Source organism: Perissodus microlepis, chromosome 9 (assembly GCF_051167445.1).
Source record: "Perissodus microlepis isolate ML-2025 ecotype Zambia chromosome 9, ASM5116744v1, whole genome shotgun sequence".
Taxonomy (NCBI): domain Eukaryota; kingdom Metazoa; phylum Chordata; class Actinopteri; order Cichliformes; family Cichlidae; genus Perissodus; species Perissodus microlepis.
In genome coordinates this window covers 15,291,967-15,316,255 of record NC_140469.1, presented here as the reverse complement: position 1 = coordinate 15,316,255, position 24,289 = coordinate 15,291,967, and the positions used below count along the sequence as shown (strand labels likewise).

The window sequence follows — 24,289 nt, the reverse complement described above, 5'->3', positions numbered from 1 at the left end:
CATATTGACACGATAGCATGACACAGCAGCTGCTAATGTTTTATCTGTGCATCCATGATGCAAATCTCCTGTTTCCCAACATCCCAAAGGTGCTCTAGTGGATTGAGATCTGGTTATGATGGATGCCATTTGAATACCGTGAAATCATTGTCATGTTCAAGAATCCAGTTTGAGATGATGTGCCATGGTGTGTTATCCTGCTGGAAGGAGAAAATGGGTACACTGTGGTCACAAAGGGCTGGAAACGGTCAGCTAAAATACTCAGACTCTTATATTTAAGTGATTCTCATTTGGTTGAGAAAAATCCCCCACACCATTACACCACCAGTCTGAACTGGATGTTCTCATGTTGTTTACACCAAATTCAGAAATTCAGAGCCTACCATCCAAATATCACAGCCTGTTTAAAGTGTATCCTCAGTTTCTTGTTCTTAGCAGATGTGGTCTTCTGCTGCTGTAGCACATCTTGTGTTCAACTTGTGCACTTCTGCATACCTTGGTTGTAACAAGTGATTATTTGAGTTACTGTTTCCTTCCTTCAGCAGTCTGCCCATTCACCTCTGACCTCTGACATCAACAAGGCATTTTCACCTAAAGAGCTGCCACTCTCTGGATATTATTTGTGTCTTTCGGACCATTCTCTGTAAATCCTACAGATGTTTGTGTGGGGAAATCCCAGCTGATCAGCAGTTGCTGAAACATTCAGACCAACATCTGAGTCCATGCATCAACAACCATGACACCTTAAAAGTCACTGAAATCCCTTTTCTTCATTCTGATGCTTGATTTGAACTTCACTGGGTCGTCCTAACCGTGTCTACATGCATAAATGAATTGAGCTAATTCATTACATTAATGAGCAGGTGTATATACCTGGTGACTGCACATAGGAATTTTTATAATTAATAGGTTCACCCAACCCAAATTACCCAAATAATATGGAATAAACTTTTGATCCACTGCCCTAAAATTGTAAATGAAAATATATTTTTGAAAAATTAGAAATTGTTCAGACTTGTTTTGGAATACCTCCTCAGTGTCTGCCACCAGGGAGAGAAGCTATCACTCCTCATTCACTTAGGAGCAACAGTCGAACAAAATGACCAGTCAATAATAGATTTCACCATATCCATGTCTGGCAGTGTTATGATGTCTGGAGGGCCGCAATAGGTCTTGAATTAAGCCGTCAGTCTTTGTTACTCCCCAGACAAGTGATACTAAATTTTATGGCCTTAATGTACAGCCACCAAATGTGACACAGTATACATGGATTTATGTTCAATTAATTGTGTCTGTGCCCGCAGGTCTAATCGTAGGATTCATAATTACATATCTGTGTAAATTAGAAAATGTCAGTGTACAAATAGAAAAATACAGGCAGACCCTCACAAAAACTAACAGTGAAAACATTTAGAGGAGGCTGATTCATGTTTGTAACTTCATTTAGACCATATAATTGCTCCAGAACTAGAGAACAAATACAGTAAAATAGCACTGAAACATATACTACATCTGCTCACGTTTAAATCTAAGCAGCCGGTATATACCATGTATAGATGTGTACACATGGATTGTACATAAGCCACTGTGTATTGAGTTTTACATAATGGCATTATTTATCTTTACTCTGACAAACCATTGCTCTATTCATATTTATATCGATGCTTGCTGCAGTGTTAACACATAAACACATCATGTTTTGATTAATCTTGATCGCTTGCCTGATTGGCCGAGCTCCACAGCTAAAGGGGCAGTGGAGAGACTGATACAGAAAAGAGAGCCATACATCAGACAGGTGTCAAAATTCACAGTGGGATGGAGTGATAGGTGGCATTCAGAGGCTTGGAAGAATGAAAAGTAAGAGGGTGAGCAGGATGGTGAAAGGGAGGGGAAAAATAGGGAAGAGATAACCTGAAGGTTTGAGACAACGGTCTGAACATCTTAATGATGTGATGACGCTGCAGTCGCAACTGTGGGTAAGTGTAATGAAGATGTAACTTTCATGAAAGGCTTTGTTGGACAGTTAGCCTATTTATTTAAAGAAGAGGTGCAACACATTAGTTGAAAGTGATGGATTATTGTGTGCTTTCACATGCAACCCACCGAGACTGCCCACTGGACCCACCAGACAGCCGAGGATGCATTAGGTGCAAACTGACAGAGCGACAGCTATGGGCCCATTAGGACCAAGGAGACTGAGTACCGTGAAGACAGATGGGATGAAAGACAAGCTTGCAGCTAGCAGGGTCTGCATGGTGCCACCAGTGTTTTCAGACTGTCGTTTAAAATAAGGAAGGCCATTAATAACCCCCTCACTCCGCTCTGCTCTGCTGCAGTCTGGCACTTCTTGCGGAGCTAAATGTGGCGCTGCATGGCAGCAGACTGGCAGACTGTGTCAAAGAGACCGCATATACCCGAGGAGAGGGGAAGAGAGAGGATAGACAGGCAGGCAGCGATATGTGTGTGTGTGTTTGTGCATGTGCTGTACATTTGGGTTTAATTGTATTTTTTTACTTACTCACCTGTTTGTTTATGTACAGTGTCTGGCCCAATATAGTTGGATGGGAATCAGATAGCAGTGATGCAGTCAGGGAAGCCGTCAGCACCGAGGTGAAAAGTTATGGTTGCCAGTGGTAATGACTGGATTCCTTCTTGTCAAGCCTTTACTTTGGCAGACAAACAAAACATAGCATTTGACAGGGAGTGGGCTTTTTTTTTTACTCTTATGATCCAAAAATATTACACGTACATAGCCACACTGTGAATTAGTTTTTTGCAAAGATGGAGTGGGTACTTTGGCGGAGAAAAAAAATACGCTTTTCCTGAGTGGCAAGGTGAGTCATATAATTATTGAGTTATTTTGGGCCTAGATGCTTTTAAAACAAACCTCTGACAAATCTTAGACATTTGATTTATAACAACCATTCATTAGCAACCGCCTCTCCTGTGACCAACAAACCCGACTACTTGAGTGAAGTTTGAAATCATACAGCATGTTTTCGAAATGCTGCCGCAGTGCTTAAAGGTGGAGAGTTGGCTGCAATAACAAAATATCAAAAATGATACTTTGAATGTGTCAATCAAGAGGCCAAAGGTGCGTGGTTCAACATCAACAGCTTCTGTTTGGCTTGTTGCCCGTGCTTATGTGCTTATCCACCTTAAAAACACAGAACGGGTTGCCTGCACGCTTGTGGTCATTACTTCTATCCCTGCCTTGCAGAAGCGAGAGCAATGTGTGACACGCTGTGTGACACGCTGAGCTGCAGGCAGTGTGATTTAACAGTGTCAAACTAATGGTTAACTTCGTGTGAATGGCTATGTGTATCTGTTACATGAGCCTAAGTGGTGCTTATTGGATCCTAGAACCAAACAGTGCCATTCGAGAGCGCTGTACCTGCAGCGGCTACACAATGTCAACAGCTGAGCCTCGGCCAATGTGTTGTACCAGGTTAATTACGGGGCGCTTTAACAGATCAAATACACCCTCTGTCTTCCAATCCAACACAAATAAAAGAGGCTTTCCGCAAGAAAAGGTTCCTTTGTTTCACAGAAAATTAAGAAATGTGAGCTCTTGTGCTGCAGAAAGATTATTTTGCCCTTGTATACTCAGGCCAGTAAAGCTAGTTAAGAACATCTGGCAAAGGTTTTTTTTTTTTCCTTTTTTCTTTGCACATTATGCTAAACACAATACTGTGCATCTACATATTAACATGGTAGCTGCCGCACGCTCGGTTTTGGTTTTCCTCTCACTTGTACTCTGTGTGTAAACACTGATTAACATAAATGAATCTTACTTCTTCCATGGCAAAACTGCAGCTATATTTTAAATGCTTCAACGCTAAGAGCGGAAAAAAAACTGCCCACAGATGGTTTATAGTCAACAATTTACACACATACAACACCAGCAGTGACATTTGTTCCTGTATAAATAAAGTGAAACAGTTTTATGCTGTGAATGCAGATGTGGGCCACATGTAGACGTCTTTTTAAAACAAGCACTGAGGACCAAAGTTGGGAAAGTTGGGCTTACAGTACCTCACCAGGAGGGGCTGGCTGCCTCCCAGACTGCACGGCTGGTAGATGTGCGCCTCAGCATAAATAAGGACAAGTCTGCATCAAAATAGCTTCTTAAAACAACAAATTAATACATATTTATTTGTGAAGTGTAGGTTTTATTATTTAATTGAGCAGTCCAGCATCTCTCTCTCGCCAAAGGATCAATGTTTAACAGCAGCCCTACTTCTGAATATAATATTTCTAAAAATCAACAGCTAAACAGGCAGAGGTTTCCTGTTTATCCTCCAAATGCAGCTCAATTGAGAATGAATGAATTATAACTATAACAACAGTGCTTTAGCTGAGATATGTGCCAACCTTTATGCATAAAGCCATGGATAACAACAGGAAATGGACTGAATTTCAAAGAACCCTGCCTCTCCGAGGCACAAGCTGCATGTAAAGCAAACACAAGTCTGCAAAGTGAAGCAAAGATACAAATGTTGAGACAGAGCTGGAACAAAGTATAAGACACCTTCCAATAGAGCAAGAAACAGACTGAAAAACTACATGCTGCAAAGTTAAGGGTCATGGCCAAAAAAATCAGGCCAAGCACAGCAGATGGGCACACACACTTCTTTGCAGTCAGTCATAATACTAGAAAAAGGAAGTGGAGGAGTCTTGGGCCAAGGCCTAGAGGGCTCAGGGATAGTGGAAGAAGAGCAGAGCATGGAAAGTGAATACTGAGAGAACTCATAAAACAATGCAGTTCATAGTAAACTACCTCAAACAGAATAAAGAAAGTTTATTTTCAATTTTTTTTGTGCAAGTCAGCAAAAATTATTCCTTTTGTAGCCGCCTGCAACAAATGGAACAGTAGAAAGACTTATGAGCAGCGGGCAAACACACATTTCTATTTCAGAAGTGTAGCACTGTGTTTATATTGGGATCATGGTCAAGGTGCACTGAGTGCAAAATATAAAGAGCCGCAACGAATCAGGCACCGACGATGGGCCGCAAAATCACGGACTGGGCAGTCCCTGGACTCTGACGTCATCGCTGACCTTTCATGTATTTATGGAGGAGGTTTGATTTCCACTCTTTTTCCATCCTCACACACGAGCCGTTGTAACGCGGGCCGTGGAGGTAAAAGAGTAGCTTTGTTCTGACCTGGATGGTGAGCACTGGAGTCGTGTGCTTCTGCCAGTCCCGAAGAAGGATCCACAAGCCACAGCCATTGAGAAAGGCACAAGGATCACCTGTTTTATATTAAATCTGTCAGATTAAATACGGAAGTCAATAACCCGCGGTGCTCGTTTTAGCCAAATTTCATGCTCTGCTGCTGATCATGTCACCAACAACTGTTTCTAAACTGAGCCTTGGAAGAGAACAAACAGCACTTGGAAACACATACATGAATCTGCTCTTAAAGATTCACCGTCATATTAAATGAGGTGCACAATGACAAATAACAAGCAATCACAAAGCAGCCTGCATCTTCCTATTTGAGGTAACAAACTTTTTTTTAAAGGATTTAAAGCATATGTGAAAATACCTTGATCTATAACAGACTAATTTTTGACTTCATGCAGCGATCTGTAACACAGCTTATGTTGATTATTCATCACTTTAGGAATTTATAGCACATGAAGAGAGCTTTCATTACCATACAGAAGAAATATGAAGACATTTAAAAGGCCCCTTCAAAGTACTCCTAGCACTGCAGACAATATTGCCCTCTACAGGGCATACACATTAGTCACGCTTGTCTGTCCCTGCTCATTACTCTTTTTTTTTAAGTATATGAGGCTGTGATCAGTTAAACAGACTCAGCATCACATGGGCTAATTAATGTATAATTACGCAGTATTTAAAGAGCCTGAGGACCAGTAACTGCAGGGTGGCAATCTAAACACCCTAAGCCATGCTCTTATCTGTCCTGCACCGGCTCCTGTTTAGTTGAAGACCTTTAGCGACCTAGGATGTGCCAGTTTACTCTGACCTTTGACCTTACAGTAGAGGGCACAAAAGATGAAGCGCTGCAAATACAAAACATGTTGTTGCCGTTATAACTTTTAAATTAATGTGATGCATAAAAAAGGTGATGTTTAAAGACAACTAATTAAAAACGAATCAGAATAACAACTCCAGAAAACCCGATATCTAATTCCAGGCACACCGGCTTTAATTCATCAAGAGTCTCCTAATATAAAAGATCATTAAAATGAATGAGGTGGCCACATAAAGGACCTGGTGAATGATCCAAGACCAGCCCCTCCTTCACTTAGAGAGTTGATAAATTCAGCTTCTGGTGTCCAAATGAGGTGTGCAGTATCAGAAAAGAAGACCAAACAGGCGTGTCATCACTCTTGGGGGTGGGTGGGTGTGGGTTGAGTTGAGTCACCTATTTTACTCCTCAATCTTCTATAAGGGGCTGAGTGTGACAAAGTATGGATTCAGCCTCCTCTGGTTATTTTCTCTGAGAAGTGCCACAGCAGCACAGCTATTCTCCAGAGATCCAGCTCGGGGTTCAGGCTCACTGTGACACAAGATGGACCCCAATTTAAGACACAAAGAGTGGGTCAAACCGACATGAGGCATAGCCTTTCTTTCCTTGAGAGTCATCTGTTCCCTTTCAATTATTGTCCCTGTGTCCTTGCCTCTCCTCTCCCCATTTTTTCCTCATCCTGTCTGCATCTTTTCTTCTTCACAAACTTTTTTATTTTATTTTATTTTTTTTACCAGTTTTCTCTTTGTGTTTTCGTTCATCCTCTTTGATTAACATAATGGCCACTGGTGTAATTGCAGAGTTTACACCCCAAAGTTAATTGTCGGACTAATGCACTCATTTACAATTATAAATCACCCCCGATGCAAATGCGCTCTTTATTCCATTTTCGATAGTTAGGACTTTAAAACAAAAGGTGTATCTGCTAAATCACCTTACGAACGAATTTGCAGAAGCAGACATCGTGCTGCAAATTAAATCTTAGCCTCGGTTCTGCTATTTTTGGTTAATTTGTGAGGAGAACTCATAAGAAGCTTATACACTCTGTTCATACCCTTATCTTTGACTCAAGTAAAGGACCCTCTTGACTTGCCCACTCTCATGATTCACCTTCTATTGAAGGACAGAAAAGCCCTCTAACCACTTCTAGCTCTAGCTGTTATGGAGTAAATCACAAACATGTCATGGCCTGATCCGCTGGGACTAACACAACCTTTGCTGTCCTATAGTGTGAGACTAACCAATGTCCTTCTTGCATGGGCAAGAACCCGCTGAGCTCAGAACAAGCCACATCTCTTATTCTGAGAAATTGGCATTTTTTTCTTTTTCCCCCCTCTCTCCACTCTCGCTTTTCTCCTTCAGGCATTGACATTTAATCAAACCCAAATCCCATTGTGCCTATTAACATATCAGGCTGATACGAGTTGCTGTAAAAAGCTCGAGTACAGGAACCCGGAGCAGATCATTACCATAACTCTGCCTGTGTGATCTCTATTTTCTCGCCTCCGCCTACGTGTAAAAATGCTTACCTGGCAAACAACGAAGCACAGAGACGCATTTCTCTCCTTCGCTCTCCCCCTCTTTTTCTCATTCACCATCACTTATCTTTTTCGAAACATGTTAATTATTAAGCTGTTTGTGCTTGTGAGTGCTTGCCAAGTATCACTGAGACAAAGTAAGCATTTAAGGCAGTTTCAATATTTCACCACACCATAAAAAACATTTGCGTTTAGCTCCGCAGTGACCGAATAAACAGCTCCGGGGAGGTTTTTTAGGAATGCTTGGTGCTCTAATGGATGCTGCGGTTTCTCAGTCTTCCCCCGTATTAATCATCATAGACATGAAGGGAATTAGACAGGTGATGCGAAACGTGTATGAAAAATGGTGACGATTATGAGGTCAATATTTGATAAGTTGCCATATTGGAAAGGAGTTGTTTTCCACAGCTCAGCAGATTTTGGTTACTGACCTTGGTGAAGGTCTCTCTGCTCCTGAGCGAGTCTCGCCACATCTGACCTCCGTTGGCAGCCGTTCATGTATGACGGGGCCGTATGTTGATTTGCGTGGCAGCCTGCACGCTGTGGAGGCTGCCCCTCTACCTGATACCAACCGGAGACCGAATGATTGCTGGTCTTGTATCACGGCAGGCAATTATTTCCCCAAAAACTAGGACAGTCCTTGGTAATGACAGTCACCAGAGCACAATATTTAGTGCAATAAATAAGAAATTATTGCTGTCAGCATTGTTTTCTTAGAGAGAGGATGACAAGGCAGTGGGAATGGAAGAGCGCCATGTTGTACAAAGAGGATTATGAAGACAAAACAACTTTGACAAGTCTGAAATTTGAGGACACATCCACAGAGACACGAAGACTATCAAAGTCAAGCTGTTTGTTGGAGGGGTGGCAGCTTGCTGTTCTGCGTGCCCCTGTGAATGTGAAGAAAGCAACACAAAAAAAAAAACAAGAAAAGAAAAACAGAAACTGAGTTTTACCTCTGGTCTTAAAAGCTGACACTTGATAGGATGACACTTCTCAAAGTGGCAGCCGTCAATGCCGCACTGAAAAAGGGCCTCCAACCAGCAGGGGATATTTCATTTTTGGTGAAACACAATAAATAAATAAATTAGTACTCGCAATAGGATAACTGTGCCGGGATAAACCGGAAAAAACACAGGCTGCTCTGGAGTGTTTCTGTCCTCATTTTTACAATGAAATCTGTGGCTTTCTTGTTGTAATGCAAAGTGTTAGACAAAAGAATCTGGAAAAACCTCTCCAGGAATTAAAAGCCTTTGATCTTTATGTAGAGTTTTGTATACTTTATATAACTCTGTTACATAAGCCCCCCCCCCCACACACACACACATTTTAAACAACATAAGCAATGACAGCCACTCGTATCACTGCACCTGAAGCATCTGCTGTCTCATACCAAGGATTTCACAAGCTACGGCTGTACAACCTGAGCTACGCCTCTCACTACATCAGGATTAAAGCTCTGGCAGGGATCAGAATTTGCTTCTGTGCTTTTATTTTCGGTGCTTTTTGATTGCCAATCTGCAGCATTGTATCTGCTACTTACAAGCTCCAGCCGGCGGTGCCATGCTTTCTACTGTCTGCTTTCCTACTATTCATTTGATCCTTTAATAGAGCACTCACCTATCTGGTTGCATTATTCAGCAAATCAAACAACATCAATTCGGGGCCGCCTAATAATCACAAAACACAGAGCTCGCACACTAGCAATCTCAAATTGTATTTCCTTATTAGCGGACTGTCTGGTGAAAAATATGGAAATGCTATTCATACTGAGACAGGTAATAACCAAAAGGCAAGGTACAAAGTGCGTCGCAAATTAGTCTGAACACCAAGCTCTGTTGTGTATTTGCATATTTTCTTTGAACATTGTTGAGGAGTAGAGAGCCGAGGACTGGATTTGAGTGGTTACTTGAGGTTTCAAAAGTTACAGCAAAATTCAGTAAACAAGTAGTCTTATTGAATTCACTGCATGTTAACAGTGATCAAGGAGAGCATCTTAATCTTGACCTTGAGCACCAGCTTATACGCAAATTTAGTGATAAAAAGGATGAATGGCGAATGCCAATAATGACTAAAACAGTCCAAGTCTGTACAGAACAAAGGAACATCAAGATATTGCAGGTAAATCAGTTTTGGCTAATTGTTGTTGAGTCACAACCTGATATCTATTATATGGGGTTAGCAACAAATAATCACTTGAACTGGTTACTCTGCTGGTTGTTTTCTCTATTAACTGATATAAGAAACAGAAAAAGACGCTACTTTTTTGCTGCTGTCTTCCCTCACAAAGGTAGCTCCCCCTGTTTGATTTGGCAGCGTTTTACACTGGATGCCCTTCCTGATGCAACCCTAAAGGTGATTTTTTAAAAAAGGATGAAAAAAAGTTAAACTTTGCAAACCTGCTGGTGACTTTGTTTGTTTATTTATCTAAAAATACTTGTATTGGAAGGTACATTAGGATAAAGGCGTAACAATTCGCGTTTCACGTTAGGAAATAAGGAAAAAGTTTTACTGTAAACAATTTTAGGTAGCGTGCAACTTTCAAAACTAACTAAAACAGACTAACCTAACTTAATGTTAAAAAAAAAGAAAAGAAAAGAAAGAAAAATCTGAAGTTACAACCCAGAAAACACTTAATAACTGTGGGCTGGCAGCCTTTTCTCAACATCTAGCTGTGATTGAAAAACTGTTTAAAAATGTACGTTCGAGGTTGCAGATGTTACCACGATGGTCACACCTTCAACGTTGCCTAAACATCCTTGTTCGACTTTATTTTAAGTGAAAGTTTGTGTTCAAGAATGGCTTTCTACCATATCTTTATAAGAAGTTTCTTTATAGAACGAATAAGGCAAAGAGACAATCAGCACCTCATTATTGTCTCAACCTCATTCTCTCAGGTCCGTCATACGAGCTAACAGGTCCCTCTGAGCTGACTCACATATGTAAGAGCATTCCCGAGTTGATGCCGACATCACAGGATCACAGATTCGGAGAGTCCAATATTAATTTCATTGTGTCACAAATGAGATAGAATTTAGATGAAAAAAAATGTACATAATGTTTTGTTTGTTTGTGGTTTTGCTTTTTAAACAGGCTGGTTATGTTAGTCTGTGTACTTGGAGGAGACGTGTTGATGACTGTCTTCAGCAGTCACTGTACACAACAATGTACCAAACATATTAATTGTCATTGTTTTAAAGAATATACATTTAACTCCTTATTTACCTCTATTCTACACTCTACGGTTCAGTTTTTGGTCTAGTAGCACAGTTTTCATCAGGAAGATGACATCGGGATATCAACCATTTTTGGTGAGAATCATTAAATAACATAATAAAAAGACTATATTATAATTCTGTTATAATTATTAAAATAAATGGAGTCATAGGAATAAATTTAGCATTTTATTTGTAAGATGAAGGCTGAGCTATTTATTTAATCCAAGAAAATATGGGCAAGGAACTTAAACAGACATTGAAATTTGGATTGACTAACCAGCAAAGATCAGGCAATGTGATAGGGACATTAATGGATCTGACCAATCAGCAGTGGCCTGGAGCATTTTGAACTCCGGAGTTTTTCAAGACCACAGTTGTGGTCATAGCATCGAAACCAATTGTGGTAAACTGATGAAACCCATGCATTATACAGTTAAACAATTATTATAGATGTTGAGATGGGTGTTGTTAATGCTGGATTTCTAGAAATGAGTGATATTTGTAACATAAAAATGGTGGCACCATATTTGATCGTGTGCCCTGTTTACCTACCATAACAGTGATAGTCCATTTTTAGGCACGCACCAGATACATTTAAGGAGCCATACTTGTGTTATTTACTAACAAAAATACACTATTAAAATATAGACCAGTAGTAAATGGTATATTTGGATGTTTCCTCTAATTTCTATAACACTCTACAGTGATCGGATGAGAAATGTAACCAATTTTCAACATTTTCAGGCTAGAAAGGGTACAGTGGGATCTTTTTTTCTGATGATCTTATACTTAAATTGCACATAATTGGGTATTTGTAATTTATTTAGGAAAAAATTGGTCCCATCAGTAGTTATTATGTTGTTTTTTTAACTTCTTGTCATATATTTACAATTCCCATGTCAGTGTATTTTGTTTTCAGTAGCTCAACACTTCAGTGTTATTGTTTTCCTTCAAGTCTGGCTGGATATTGACAAAAACCTGTTTTTCTTTTGCAGCTGTCTGCTTGGCTCTTTTATGGAAGTCAACCTATCAAGTGCTGTGACATAAAAAAGAACAGCCTGTATTAAGGTGTATACACATGCTCAGTTCAGTAGGTGAACTGAAATGAACTTAAATCTTTGAAGAAAATATCATGTTACCATGATACAGCATGTTACCATGTTACTGTGAAGCTGTTGCCTGCGACTGGTCAGGGCTGTGCTTTAATATGTTTGTTACAGTTTTGGACATTTCCATTGTGAATGAAAAAAAAATGTTCTTAAATAAACGTTACTTTAAATTAATGTGCTTTTCTATGTTTTTTATATACACACTTTTTTGGAAAAACGTATACCCTAAAAGGGGCTGAGGAACCATATTATGGTTATTTCACTGAACTAGATTTGCCATAAAAATGAAAACAAAATTGGAAAAAGGCACACAAGTAAAAAAAAAGTCATGTAAGATGCTCTAGGGAAATTTTGAATTTCCATGTGTTTCCATGAGTAAACCATAAAGGGTTAAAGATCGTGCTGCCTGTCATGAAAAACATTATTTTATAAGGCTACAATAAAATGAGCACAATATTCTGAGACTGAGAGCTTAGTCCTGCTAAAATAGACTAACAGAGGAAATAGAGTCCAGCATTTTGGACTAATGCCAACTAATCCAGTAGACAACCATTACAGTTTCCACTGATTCCTCGGGGATATTAATCACAGTAGGTATGACTCCCACTAAGTGACTTTTTGAATTACAACGATTGCAAAAGGGAAAGGGAGAGGAAGGGGATTTAGTTTTTGAACAAAGTGGGCTTTTAATATGAAACTAAATAAAAATGACCCCCCCACCACCACCTTCCTCAGCACATATCCTCCACGCCCCCCTCGCCGGTGCGCGGTGGTGTGGTCCAGGAAGCGCGCCTCTGCTCTCCTCTCCGGCTGAAGTGAATCAGCTGACGAATGGTATCTCCCTCCTCTCCCGGATGGATCGCGCCGCTGAAGCCGGCCAACCCAAGCGTCATACTGGCTGACACCGGAGCAGGTTGCCCACCTCTCGCTCTCCTCCTGCTGGATGTCACACGGACCGAGCCTCAAGTAAAAGATTCCGCTACTCAAAATTAAAAAAAGAGAGAAAGAGAGAGGTTACTTTATTTTTCTTTTCTTTTTCCTTCTTTCGGACAGGAAGCCGCCAGCTTCCCTCTCACCATGGCTTCTAACTTCAACGATATAGTCAAGCAGGGATACGTGAGGATACGGAGTAAGAAACTGGGGGTGAGTACTGTTGCACTTGCTGTCTTGCGAGGCGGTGGAGAAACAGAAGGAGGAGGTGGTGTAGGAGGAGGAAGGAAGGAAAGGGAAGAGGACTTCCAGTTGTTTGCAGTCAAGGGCAGCTGGATTAAGAAAGAGGCTTTAATTGCTCCACGGGCAAAGCGTCCTGCTGTGAGCTCTTCAAGAGGGAAAACAGATTAGAGAAGCTCCAGCAGCCGCCAAGTTTCACTCGGTGCTTTCTGCACAAATACTTTGGAGGTGATGGTAAAGTCTGGGTGATTGACAGCCGGTGTCATGTGCGAGGGGTTTGTGAATCATACCCTGTGCTTGTTGTCAGCCATAACTTGGTTTTCTTCCAGAATGTTAGCCTGCAACCAGTCTTATGAATGTATAAGCTCGAAGAAAGGGTAACCAACTTGGTAGATTTAATCAGTAGATTATAGGGATATAAAAATATATGTAACGTTATAGTATGATTAGTCATATGGCATACATTCCTGTGTGTAATAAGGTAATGTTAGTCCCTTTATGGATGATGTGTGGTAAAAATAAACACTCTTTCATACAGATGTTAAGATGGGAAATACTTCCTACTTCCTAATAGTTCCTACCTTTATCATACAGCACAGGCTGCGCTGTACTTTACCTCTCTTTCAGCCTTCATGAATTATTCCCAGCAGAATTGAAAAGTCTCATTGAAGTGCGCCTGATTCATTATGATGGCAGCTCCTCAATGCATTGATTAAGGATTTCTATTGAGATACAGAAAGGAGGAAAAATGGCTTGACTGCTTAAATTGAAATGAATGATATAGATTCAATTATGAGTGCCTTATTGTCTGACTCATAAAGCCATCTGCTTTTGTTCATACTTCCAGCTCATTACGCTAACAGAGCGGGCACACTCCCTCTACTCTGATGAAGTGTGATGATGGGGGCTAATGATGTCTGCCTCCCCTCATCATCACCTGGCTTCATCAACACTGTTCTGCCATTGTTTGCTGCTGTTCAGGATATCTTTGATTACTCTTTGATAGTAACAGTCGCTTTACAAGCCGCACGAAACAAATGAAGGCGCGAGACATTTCTCGTTGTTAACATGCAAATCCGCCTGCTCGTACACAGCTCAGTTGACTCAGTGTGTTTATTTCGCGCATATGCTATTAGTCAAATGTGGTCAGAAGATGTGGATAGCCTATGACTTTGCAAAGCAAGTGTGAGGACGCATGCTGTGTTGGCTGAGCTCGTGGTATGGATGCCATATCGCTGCCAGCTCCGCATCTCATCCTGCTGTTTGTGGAGAAAAGCAGTTTGTGTCCTGCTCGCCCACTCCCTCAGCCCTCCACCGCTTGCTGCTGTTTCATCATAGAAAAGTCATGCTGCGATCGCCTCAGAGCACCCTGGTGTGGGAAGATGGAATGCATTTATATGTCCACGCTAGGGTTAGTTATTCCAGGACAATTCTCATTCGGAAACAGGCAGAACAAAACAACAAGAGCGAGCAGGATCGGGCATCCGTGTGCCTGAATCAACAGGCGATTTTTCTTCTTCTTTTTCTGTTGCATTATTTTAAGTGTTCTTGGGAGGATTTGGAGAGGGATGAAAACGAAAATGCGTGTCAGATACACTGGAAAGATACACCTCGAGATAAATGGGAGTTATTCACAGTTGTCTAGAAATGTAAAAAAAGGTTGTTTTGCAGCTTTTCTCAACATAAACCAGAGATTCTATTAAGCTTAATTCATTATTTTTTCAATTTTCTTCCTGTTATCGATGATTCAACACCTCAGTAATGTTTATGTATGTAAAACAGAACACACGAGGAACGTACTGTACAGAGAGTCAGATTAGAAGGGTAAATGAATACATGTATTTGGATAGAGAGATGTATTTACCTCTTTGCTTCTTTGGGTTCTTCATCAATAAAATACAGGCAAATCTACATAATGGACCTCATTTCAGTGCAATTACACACAGCTCTGAAGTAATAAGAATACTTATTTCAGTATTTTGCTTTATTTATGTTTACTTCTGTTCACATTTTCTCCAACAGCATTCCTGCTGCAGCTTACCAGAACATGCAGAGCCTTTGTTTTATTTGAGCAAACTGTCTAACAGTTGTTCCACTTAATATCGTCAGACAACACGACAGTGTCTGCACATGTGAAGAACTGAGACTGATGCCTTTTAGAAATTTTTAGTGATCACTAAGGCAGTTTTCATTGTATTAAAGTACAGGGTGGGCCATTTATATGGATACACCGTAATAACATGGGAATGGTTGGTGATATTAAAGTCCTGTTTGTGGCACATTAGTATATGTGAGGGGGCAAACTCCTCAAGATGGGTGGTGACCATGGTGGCCATTTAGAAGTCGGCCATCTTGGATACAACTTTTGTTTTTTCAATAGGAAGAGGGCCATGTGACACATCAAACTTATTGGTAATGTCACAAGAAAAACAATGGTGTGCTTGGTTTCAACGTAACTTTATTCTTTCATGAGTTATTGACAAGTTTCTGACCACTTATAAAATGTGTTCAATGTGCTGCCCATTGGATTGTCAATGCAACCCTCTTCTCCCACTCTTCACACACTGATAGCAACACCGCAGGAGAAATGCCAGCACAGGCATCCAGTATCCGTAGTTTCAGGTGCTGCACATCTCGTATCTTCACACCATAGACAATTGCCTTCAGATGACCCCAAAGATAAAAGTCTAAGGGGGTCAGATCGGGAGACCTTGGGGGCCATTCAACTGGCCCACGACAACCAATCCACTTTCCAGGAAGCTGTTCATCTAGGAATGCTCGGACCTGGCACCCTTAATGTGGTGGTGCACCATCTTGCTGGAAAAACTCAGGGAACGTGCCAGCTTCAGTGCATAAAGAGGGAAACACATCATCATGTAGCAATTTCAAATATCCAGTGGCCTTGAGGATTCCATTGATGAAGAATGGACCCACTATCATTGTACCCCATATACCACACCAAACCATCACTTTTGTTGTTCCAACAGTCTTGGAGGGATCCATCCAATGTGGGTTAGTGTCAGACCAATAGCGGTGGTTTTGTTGGTTAACTTCACCATTCACATAAAAGTTTGCCTCATCACTGAACAAAATCTTCTGCGTGACCTGAGGGTCCTGTTCCAATTTTTGTTTTGGCCATTCTGCAAATTCTGTGCGCCAATCTTCGTCATCCTCGTTGAGATGCTGCAGTAGCTGTAGTTTGTAAGGGTGCCATTTGTGAGTAGCTAATATCCGTCGAAGGGATGTTCGACTAATGCCACTCTCCAGTGACATGCAGCGAGTGCTACGCTGTGGGCTCTTGCTGAATGAAGCTAGGACAGCCACTGATGTTTCTTCATTGGTGACAGTTTTCTTGCGTCCACATTTTGGCAAATCCAACACTGAACCAGTTTCACGAAACTTAGCAAGCAGTTTGCTAACTGTAGCATGGGAGATGGGTGGTCTCGTAGGGTGTCTTGCATTGAAATCTGCTGCAATGACCCGGTTACTGCATTCACCAGATATCAACACAATTTCGATCCGCTCCTCACGTGTTAACCTCTTCGACATGTCAATGGCTGTGAACAAAGAGAAACTTGTAAATAACTCATGAAAGAATAAAGTTACGTTGAAACCAAGCACACCATTGTTTTTCTTGTGACATTACCAATAAGTTTGATGTGTCACATGGCCCTCTTCCTATTGAAAAAACAAAAGTTGTATCCAAGATGGCCGACACATATACTAATGTGCCACAAACAGGACTTTAATATCACCAACCATTCCCATGTTATTACGGTGTATCCATATAAATGTCCCACCCTGTATATTCTTGAATGCTAAATGTACAACCCAAATTGCGTCCCCAAAAAGCTGGAACACTGTGTAAAATGTAATTAAAAATAGAGTGCAATGATTTTCAAGTCTCATAAACTCACATTTTATTAAAAACAGAACATAGAGAACATAATTTGAGCTGAGAAAATGTGCCATTTTATGAAAAATATAAGGGGAATTTAAATGTGATGGCATCAATGAATCTCAAAAAGTTGGACAGGGTCGCGTTTACAGCTGTGCAGCGTCCCCTCTACTTTAACCAACAGTCTGCAAAAGTTTGGTAACTTAGGAGAGCAGCTGCTGGACTTTTGCAGTTAAGTTTGCGTCTGATATAAGACTCTACCTGCTCAACAGTCCTGGGTTTTGTTGTTATATTTTTTTCATTTCACGATATGCCAGATGTTTACAACTGGTCTAGGACTGCAGGTAGGTCATTTCATCATCCACACTCTTCTACTACAAAGGTATGCTGTTGTAATACGTGCGGTATGCAGTTTAACATTTTCTTGCTGAAGTATGAAATGCCTTTCCTGAAAGGGATGAGAGCATATGTTGCTCTAAACCTGTATATACCTTTCAGCACGGATGGTGCTTTTCCAGATGTGCCAATGTGTTGCCAAGTCCACAGGCACTAATGCACCTCCATACCATCAGAGATGCAGGCTTTTAAACTGAGCGCTGAACAAGCCAGATGGTCTCTCTTCTCTTTAGTTCATGTTTTCTATAAAGAATTTCAAATGTTGTTTCTGTCTAACCACAGAGTAGTGGCGTTTCTGGATCATGCTCACATGCGGCTTCTTCTTTGCCTGATAGAGCTTTAACCTGCATATATGGATATACACAGTGTTCCTGATCCCATGCAGTGATTTCCATGAAAACACCCTTTGCCGCCTGAGAGACCGAACATCACAGACACGCTATATTGATTTTCAGCCTTTGTGCACAGAGATTTCTCCAGATTCTTGGACTCTCTTGCTGATATTATGTACTCTACATGATAAGATATTCAAAGTCTTTGCAATTTTAAGTTGAGGAACATCTGAAATTGAGCCACCATCTGTAGATCCAGGCTTTGGTAGATCATGTTACTGACCGATTGCTAAGTAAGCCAGTTAAATGAAAGAGTTAAATGTGTCATTTTAAGCATTTGATATGTTTTCTTTGTTCGACTGTGAATAAAATATTTAGTTTATGGGATTTGCACATCATTGCATTCTGTGTCCTAACTATTTTGAATTTGGGGTTGCATAAACATTGGTGAAACAGCCTCCCGAGAATGTTGCTACAGTGAAATCTAAAAGTGGATGTAAATAAGGATCTACTTGGTCAAAAATACTTGACACAAGTTGACAGTTGACAATTTCTGATGCTCAGCTCTGAAAATATATCGAGCCCTGCCTGTCAGCAGGCAGCTTATTTTTTTGCAAACTGTCTCTGCGCTGCTTTAAGTCTAAGGTCGGAAAGGTTTCTGGTGTTTTCCTTCTCATGTGATGCTTGTTTAATGTTTTAAGTGCTTTAAAGGTCTCTGAAATATCACATATCAAGACTTTGCATCACAGTTGACCTTCTGGTGCTCCCACATCGGCCTCTATTGTAATGCAGTGCCATTTAAAATGTATTTTACTTTTTTAAATGTTTTTTTTAAAATTTTTTTATTAGAAACAGTCCAGTGGTTGTCCTTATGTGATAGGTGTTAAAGGGGCCACAGCAACACCAACAGCTTTGGCCGAAATCCTCAGCATCACTCACTATGATTGGCTCATTTTCAAACCCCATCATGTGTGAAGGTTGAGGCCATGAGGTCAGGTCTGCTTCCTCTCTCGCCCTCTTTTTTCTTATTTTTTTGGAGGCATTTTTTGTTTTTGTCCATGCACATGAATGTCAACGATTTCCTACATTAGCCAACGTCTTTGTCTCTGTGTTGGCTGAAGAGACAACGGTGCAGTGTTCTTGAATGCACAAGCAGTCTCTCTTTCCTTTCCTTTCTCACATCCCCCCTTCCCCACCTCTCTTCCTCACCTCTAAACCCATTCTCTCACCTCTCAGCTCCCAGTATCTCACCTGTACTCCCCACACGGAGCAGTGATGCTCTCATCTCCTCTGCGCTATTTTATCTCCCTCGCTCTTTTCTTCCCCTTTATTTGGCTATCTCTCTTACCTTACCCCCTTTCTCCCTCACCTTTCTCTCCTTCACTGGTTTGTAGACAGCTGTGGGGCCGAGCACAAAAGCATCCTATTCATCACCCCGCGCTGCACCCTCCATAACCCCAACAGGCTATTCCCCCTGACACAGTGCAAAGGCACACACACACACACACACACACACACACACACACACACACACACACACACACACACACACCAAGTTGGCTTGGTTCGACATTGAATTGGCACACACATGCACCCGACAAACAAGTAAACAATCTGCTGCCAGAGAACAGTGTGTGGATTCTCAATTAATTTTAATCCTGTGGCTTTGTACCATACAGTATTTTTTTTTTGTACAACATGAAAATAAACTAAATCCTTACAAGAGCCAGAAACAAGTGAAGTGCTTCAGTGCAGAGAAAAGCAAAATCTAGCAGCGTCTAAGAAACAGCAGTAGCGATATTTCTGTCATCAAAACAGGTTCTTTGTTTCCTTTCAGTGAAAAACGGCTGATGCTATCAGTGGGATGGACTCCTCTTGAAAGGCTGAATAAGGTGACCTTTGAGTAATTTGTGTGTCAGTCTCAGTACAGTACATGTTTCCCAAGCTTAGGAACACTGCGGTAAATATAAAAGGTCAACTTGTGAATATTTTTCTCCTCCCCTCTGCGTCTGTCCAACTTTACTTTGAGTCTTAGCAAAAGCAGTCAATTTAAGTTTGCTGGAGGTGAGTTTGTCTGCCAGTCTCTGTATTCACAAACATGTTTTGACACTTCAAAGAAGCTGTAGAACAGATCCTGGTTCACAGGTAGTTGGGTAGTACTTTAAGAGGACAGAGTGCTACTCACTCCCTTAGATAGTATTGGTTCTCGCCACATGAAAAAAATAACAACAAAAGACTTCTTTTTCATAAAACCTTAATTTTCTTTTGTTAGCACTGGATCACATGACTGCATGTTAGGTTAAAGTAGCCGCTCGTATTGAACAAGCGTACTGTCATTATCATGTTTTTTTTCCTCTACTGAGAGCAGCCAAGGCAAAACAGTTAGCTGGAAGACGATATAAAGCTGCACAGAGCTGAGGGAGTGTAAGGAGTTATAATTCTCTGCGGGTATGTGACAACAAATGACCCCATTCACATTACACATATTCATTCAGTGAGCTGGAATAAGTTCCTGAGATTAAGAGTGCTGTTGGAAATTAAAATCAGCGAGCGTACCTTCGTTGTTCCAGACTGCACAATTGGTCAACTTTCACCTTTAAATTTAAGCACAAATAAAAAAATTGGACCCCGCAAACTAACTTCGATCTTTAAAGCACAAATAATATATAAGCTTTGCTGTCCGTGCACGTCATAATAGCAGTAATAAAATTGAGAGGGACAGCTCTAATGCCATCTAAGTGTATTTTTGAGAGTGCCTTAGTCCAAGCACAGCATTAAATGTCAAAGCAGAAAACACATTAAAAATGCATTATGTCTGGTCCGGAATGAGGAGGAGTGAAAAAACAATCAGTCAAAAAGTCTGAATATAAGCAAATAATCAGTAAACCAATAATCTGGGCTGCAGACTGAGAGCTTAAGTTATTCATCATCCTAGCACAAGGATATCATTTGCAAAAAGATGAATACAGTCCTGTTTATAGATTTGCAGAAGTGATTTGAGGTCTTAAAATGAGTTTTTTATGAGTGAACCATTTTGCAATCTTGTGCATGCATACAGTTTGTTTTGTTGCAAATAACCCTTTGCGATCTAGAAACTCGAAAAAACAAGCAAACAAGTAATAACTGCCGGAGTTTATTGCGTCTTAGATTTTCACCTTTGGCGTTGGTGGGGGGGAATTAGATTTCAGTGTTTGATAGAAAAGACAATGGAAAGATTTGTTAGAAACTGACAGAGAGGAATAATTTGTTGTGATTGAACGCATGACATTACATGGAGTAATACTTCCATCAGCCGCACTGGCTCGGGGGTTAGACACTAATCATGAATGCTTACTCATGGGATAAATGTAACATTCGTGAATCCATCCGTATTTGCAACACTGGGCAAGAAACGAAGGCTGGAAATAGAGCTGAACAGGAATTTCCATTCCGAGCTGAAAAGATTAGCAATTTAATTGTTTCGTCCAACAAAAGCAACCTCTTTTTTTTTTTCTTTTTTCAAATATAACAAGACACTCTCCAATTTCACCATCTCACATGTGACAAGCTGCTTTTGGACCATTTTATGCCTGCTTTCTATCAACAGCTGTGATCAGAGGTATTGCATTTTAAGGTTTTCCATCCATCAAATTTAGTACATCTTCTTAAAATGTGGCACAACTGTTTACTTGGTTTTAACAATGAACTAATTATAAGTTGGTGATCCATGTTAAGGCCATGCTAAAACAAGATTTTTGGCTATGACTCAAGGATTTGTACTCTTGCTACGGTAATATCTCTGAAAATGGTCTAACTGGATAAAATTATGTCCAAAAGGTCAAACATTAACTTACTTTTCTGGCCATCATTCAGAGCCACAACTCAACAGCACAGAAGATTGTGGCCGTATTTCACTTTTGGTTGGGTCTTGAATTAGAGACACTAATCTAAACATATGAAATTCCTTCAAAGTGGTTATATATTAAATCTATAGCTCTGGACAGATATTGATTTGTACTGGCTGGTAGAAGCATATAAGCACAAGGCGAATGGGATTGTGTTTTTCTTTTGGAATAAAATTTCCTCTGTGCTACCAAACCACATCTTTAGTAAAACAAAAACAAATGCTTTGCTTGCAGCTTAAAGTGCACAGGGATAAAGACGCTAACAACACAAACAAAGAACTTTTGCTCTTTTTTTTAAACACTTAATATAAAAGAAGGGAAGAGTTGTTACTCTTTAAGTACTCCTCTGGACTCTCTACCCATCTCAGCGTACAGTCACTCCCACCATTAGCTGTTATCAACGTCCCTCCTTTCTCAGTCTCAGCTGTTTTTGACTTACAAGTGGGTATTTGTGTCCAGTATCAGTGGCCTTTATGTGGAAAGCATGTATTGTGATGGTGTGTGGGTATGTCCCCCTCCCCTTATTGGCACACAAGCACCCACCAAAGCAGAAGCAAAGGAGTGGAGAACAATGTGTCTATTGTCCAAGATGGCACAGCCATTTAAGATAGGATCTTGCCACTTCCATGCACTCACTATTAACAATGACAGGCTGTCCAGAATGGTGGATGTCAGGAGATTTTTCATCCCAGGAACTGTACTTGTCAGTGGAGCGTAGAAAATACACTGTCAGCTGTGTTAGACTTGCAGCAATTGAGACTTCCAAACAACATGGATAAATGTGGCTGAGGTTGTGCAATGAAGTCAGGTTATATCAATTAGCAAATCAGTCATTCTTTACATCCAGTGGGCAAAAATTAGCCGCATTCTGCACTTCGTCTCTGATTGCCAAAGGAAATTGGAGCTGAAGAAGACAGAGGATTTTTAATATGACTAGTTTTGCTTATGATTTTATTTGTGCCTTGTGGGTGCATGCAGCCTACTTTTAGCTCCTCTTTTTGTGATAGATTATTTTGGACTCAGTGCATTGACTCACAGATATGCAGAGCCATACGTTGTGTGTTCATTTCCATTGGTTTTCATCAGCTTCCTCCATCAGATAAACCCCGAAGACAAATCGCCACCTCTTATTGGCCCTGATGAATTGCGTCTCTAACAAGATATGGGAACAACAGCCCAACAATCATTATTCATGCTGAAAAATGGGCCTCTATTATATAGTCACGAATAGTCATGAATAAATCTTTGCCAGGACCTCACTTAAATATTTTCACATTATTGATTTCAGTTGTTCCTAATTATCAAAAGAGGTTTTTGTCATGGTAGGGGACGAATGCTATAACTAGTTTGTCATTAAAGCCACTCGAATGATTACGACCAGCAGAAAGGTTTTTTTGTTACAAATATCCATTATATCAACACTGCTTTTTTTCTGCTACTCCTTTTTCTCTCTCTCTATATATATATATATGACGTTAGATTGTCTGCTGGACTGTCTGTCTAACACTTTAGCCCAGACTGAAAAGTCTTCTATATATACTCACTGGAAACTTTATTAGTTACTCGTATTCAGCTGCTTTTTAACGCAAATATATAATCAGCCAATCACATAAAAGCAATTCAATGCAATTAACCATTTAGAAATGGTCAAGATGACCTGCTAAAGTTCAAACTCACCATCAGAATTGGAAATAAAGGTGATTTATGTCTTACAGTTCTGCATAACTGCATAACTTTGAAACAGATGGGCTTCTACTGTGTGTAGAAGACACACAGTAGAAGATCATAAAAAAGTTGCCCAGCCTGAGTCTTGATTTCTGCTGCAATATTCAGATTGTAGGGTTAGAATTTGGCATAAACATTATAAAAGCATGAATCAGTGCTGTCTTGTATCAACAGTTCAGGCTGATAGTGTTGGTATAATAACGTGGGTGATATTTTCTTGGTGCACTTTTGGTCCCGAAGTGCCTGTTGGCCCATCCCTTTATGACCACAGTGTACCCATCTACTGATGGCTCCTTTCAGCAGGATAATGTGCCCGTCCTCAAAGCTCGAGTCATCGCAAATTGGCTTCTTGAATATGACGAACAGCATAGCTTATGCAAATGTCACCAGATCTCGATCCAACAGAGCACCTTTGGGATGTGGTTGAACAGGAGAGTGTCATCATAGATGTGGAGCCTACAAAACTGTAGTAACTGTGATGCTGTTATGCCAGCATAGACCAAGATCTCTGAGGAATGTTTCCACCACCTTGTTGAAACTATGCCACAATACTTACTTAATACTACAACACTACAATACTTCTATAATATATTTATAATCGCTTGAATTTCCATGAAAATTGCAAATGCATGATCCAGGCATGTTATATACTTAAAAAAAATCTATTGTCACAATGAGAGCTGCATTTCTGATTTTGAATGAAGTATTAATTAGCTTTATAACCTTTGCCAACCTAATTCTCTATTGTGATAAATTAATGCTGCTGTGCAAAGACCATTTAGAAAAAGTCAATGCAATAAAAGCTTAAACCAATCAAGCTAACACAGATAAATATATATTAAATAAATGGCAAACCATCCCATCTACCCATCTATCTTTACCTTAGCGTAAAGACAGCATGTTCCCATCTCTTCTTGGTTTAGTCTATTTAGCGATAATATATCCATTCTAGATCACATCTTTCTTTCAAGTGATACTTTTAGGGAAAATCTCAATAAAGAATAGCAATTTATTG

General features: G+C 40.3%; 1 protein-coding gene across 2 annotated transcripts in view; it reads left to right on the top strand.

The window, feature by feature from the left end:
* The first annotated feature begins 12,675 nt into the window (after positions 1–12,675).
* dok6 (docking protein 6) overlaps positions 12,676–24,289 on the top strand; it is a 54,982-nt gene continuing 43,368 nt past the window's right edge. The window contains exons 1-2 of one of the 2 annotated variants that reach the window (XM_084939183.1): positions 12,676–12,835; positions 12,923–13,012. In XM_084939183.1, the coding sequence (XP_084795309.1) occupies positions 12,701–12,835; positions 12,923–13,012 (225 nt within the window). In that variant the 5' untranslated portion in view covers positions 12,676–12,700. The remainder of the gene's footprint in view (positions 12,836–12,922; positions 13,013–24,289) is intronic. The other variant, XM_084939184.1, reaches the window with a different exon arrangement.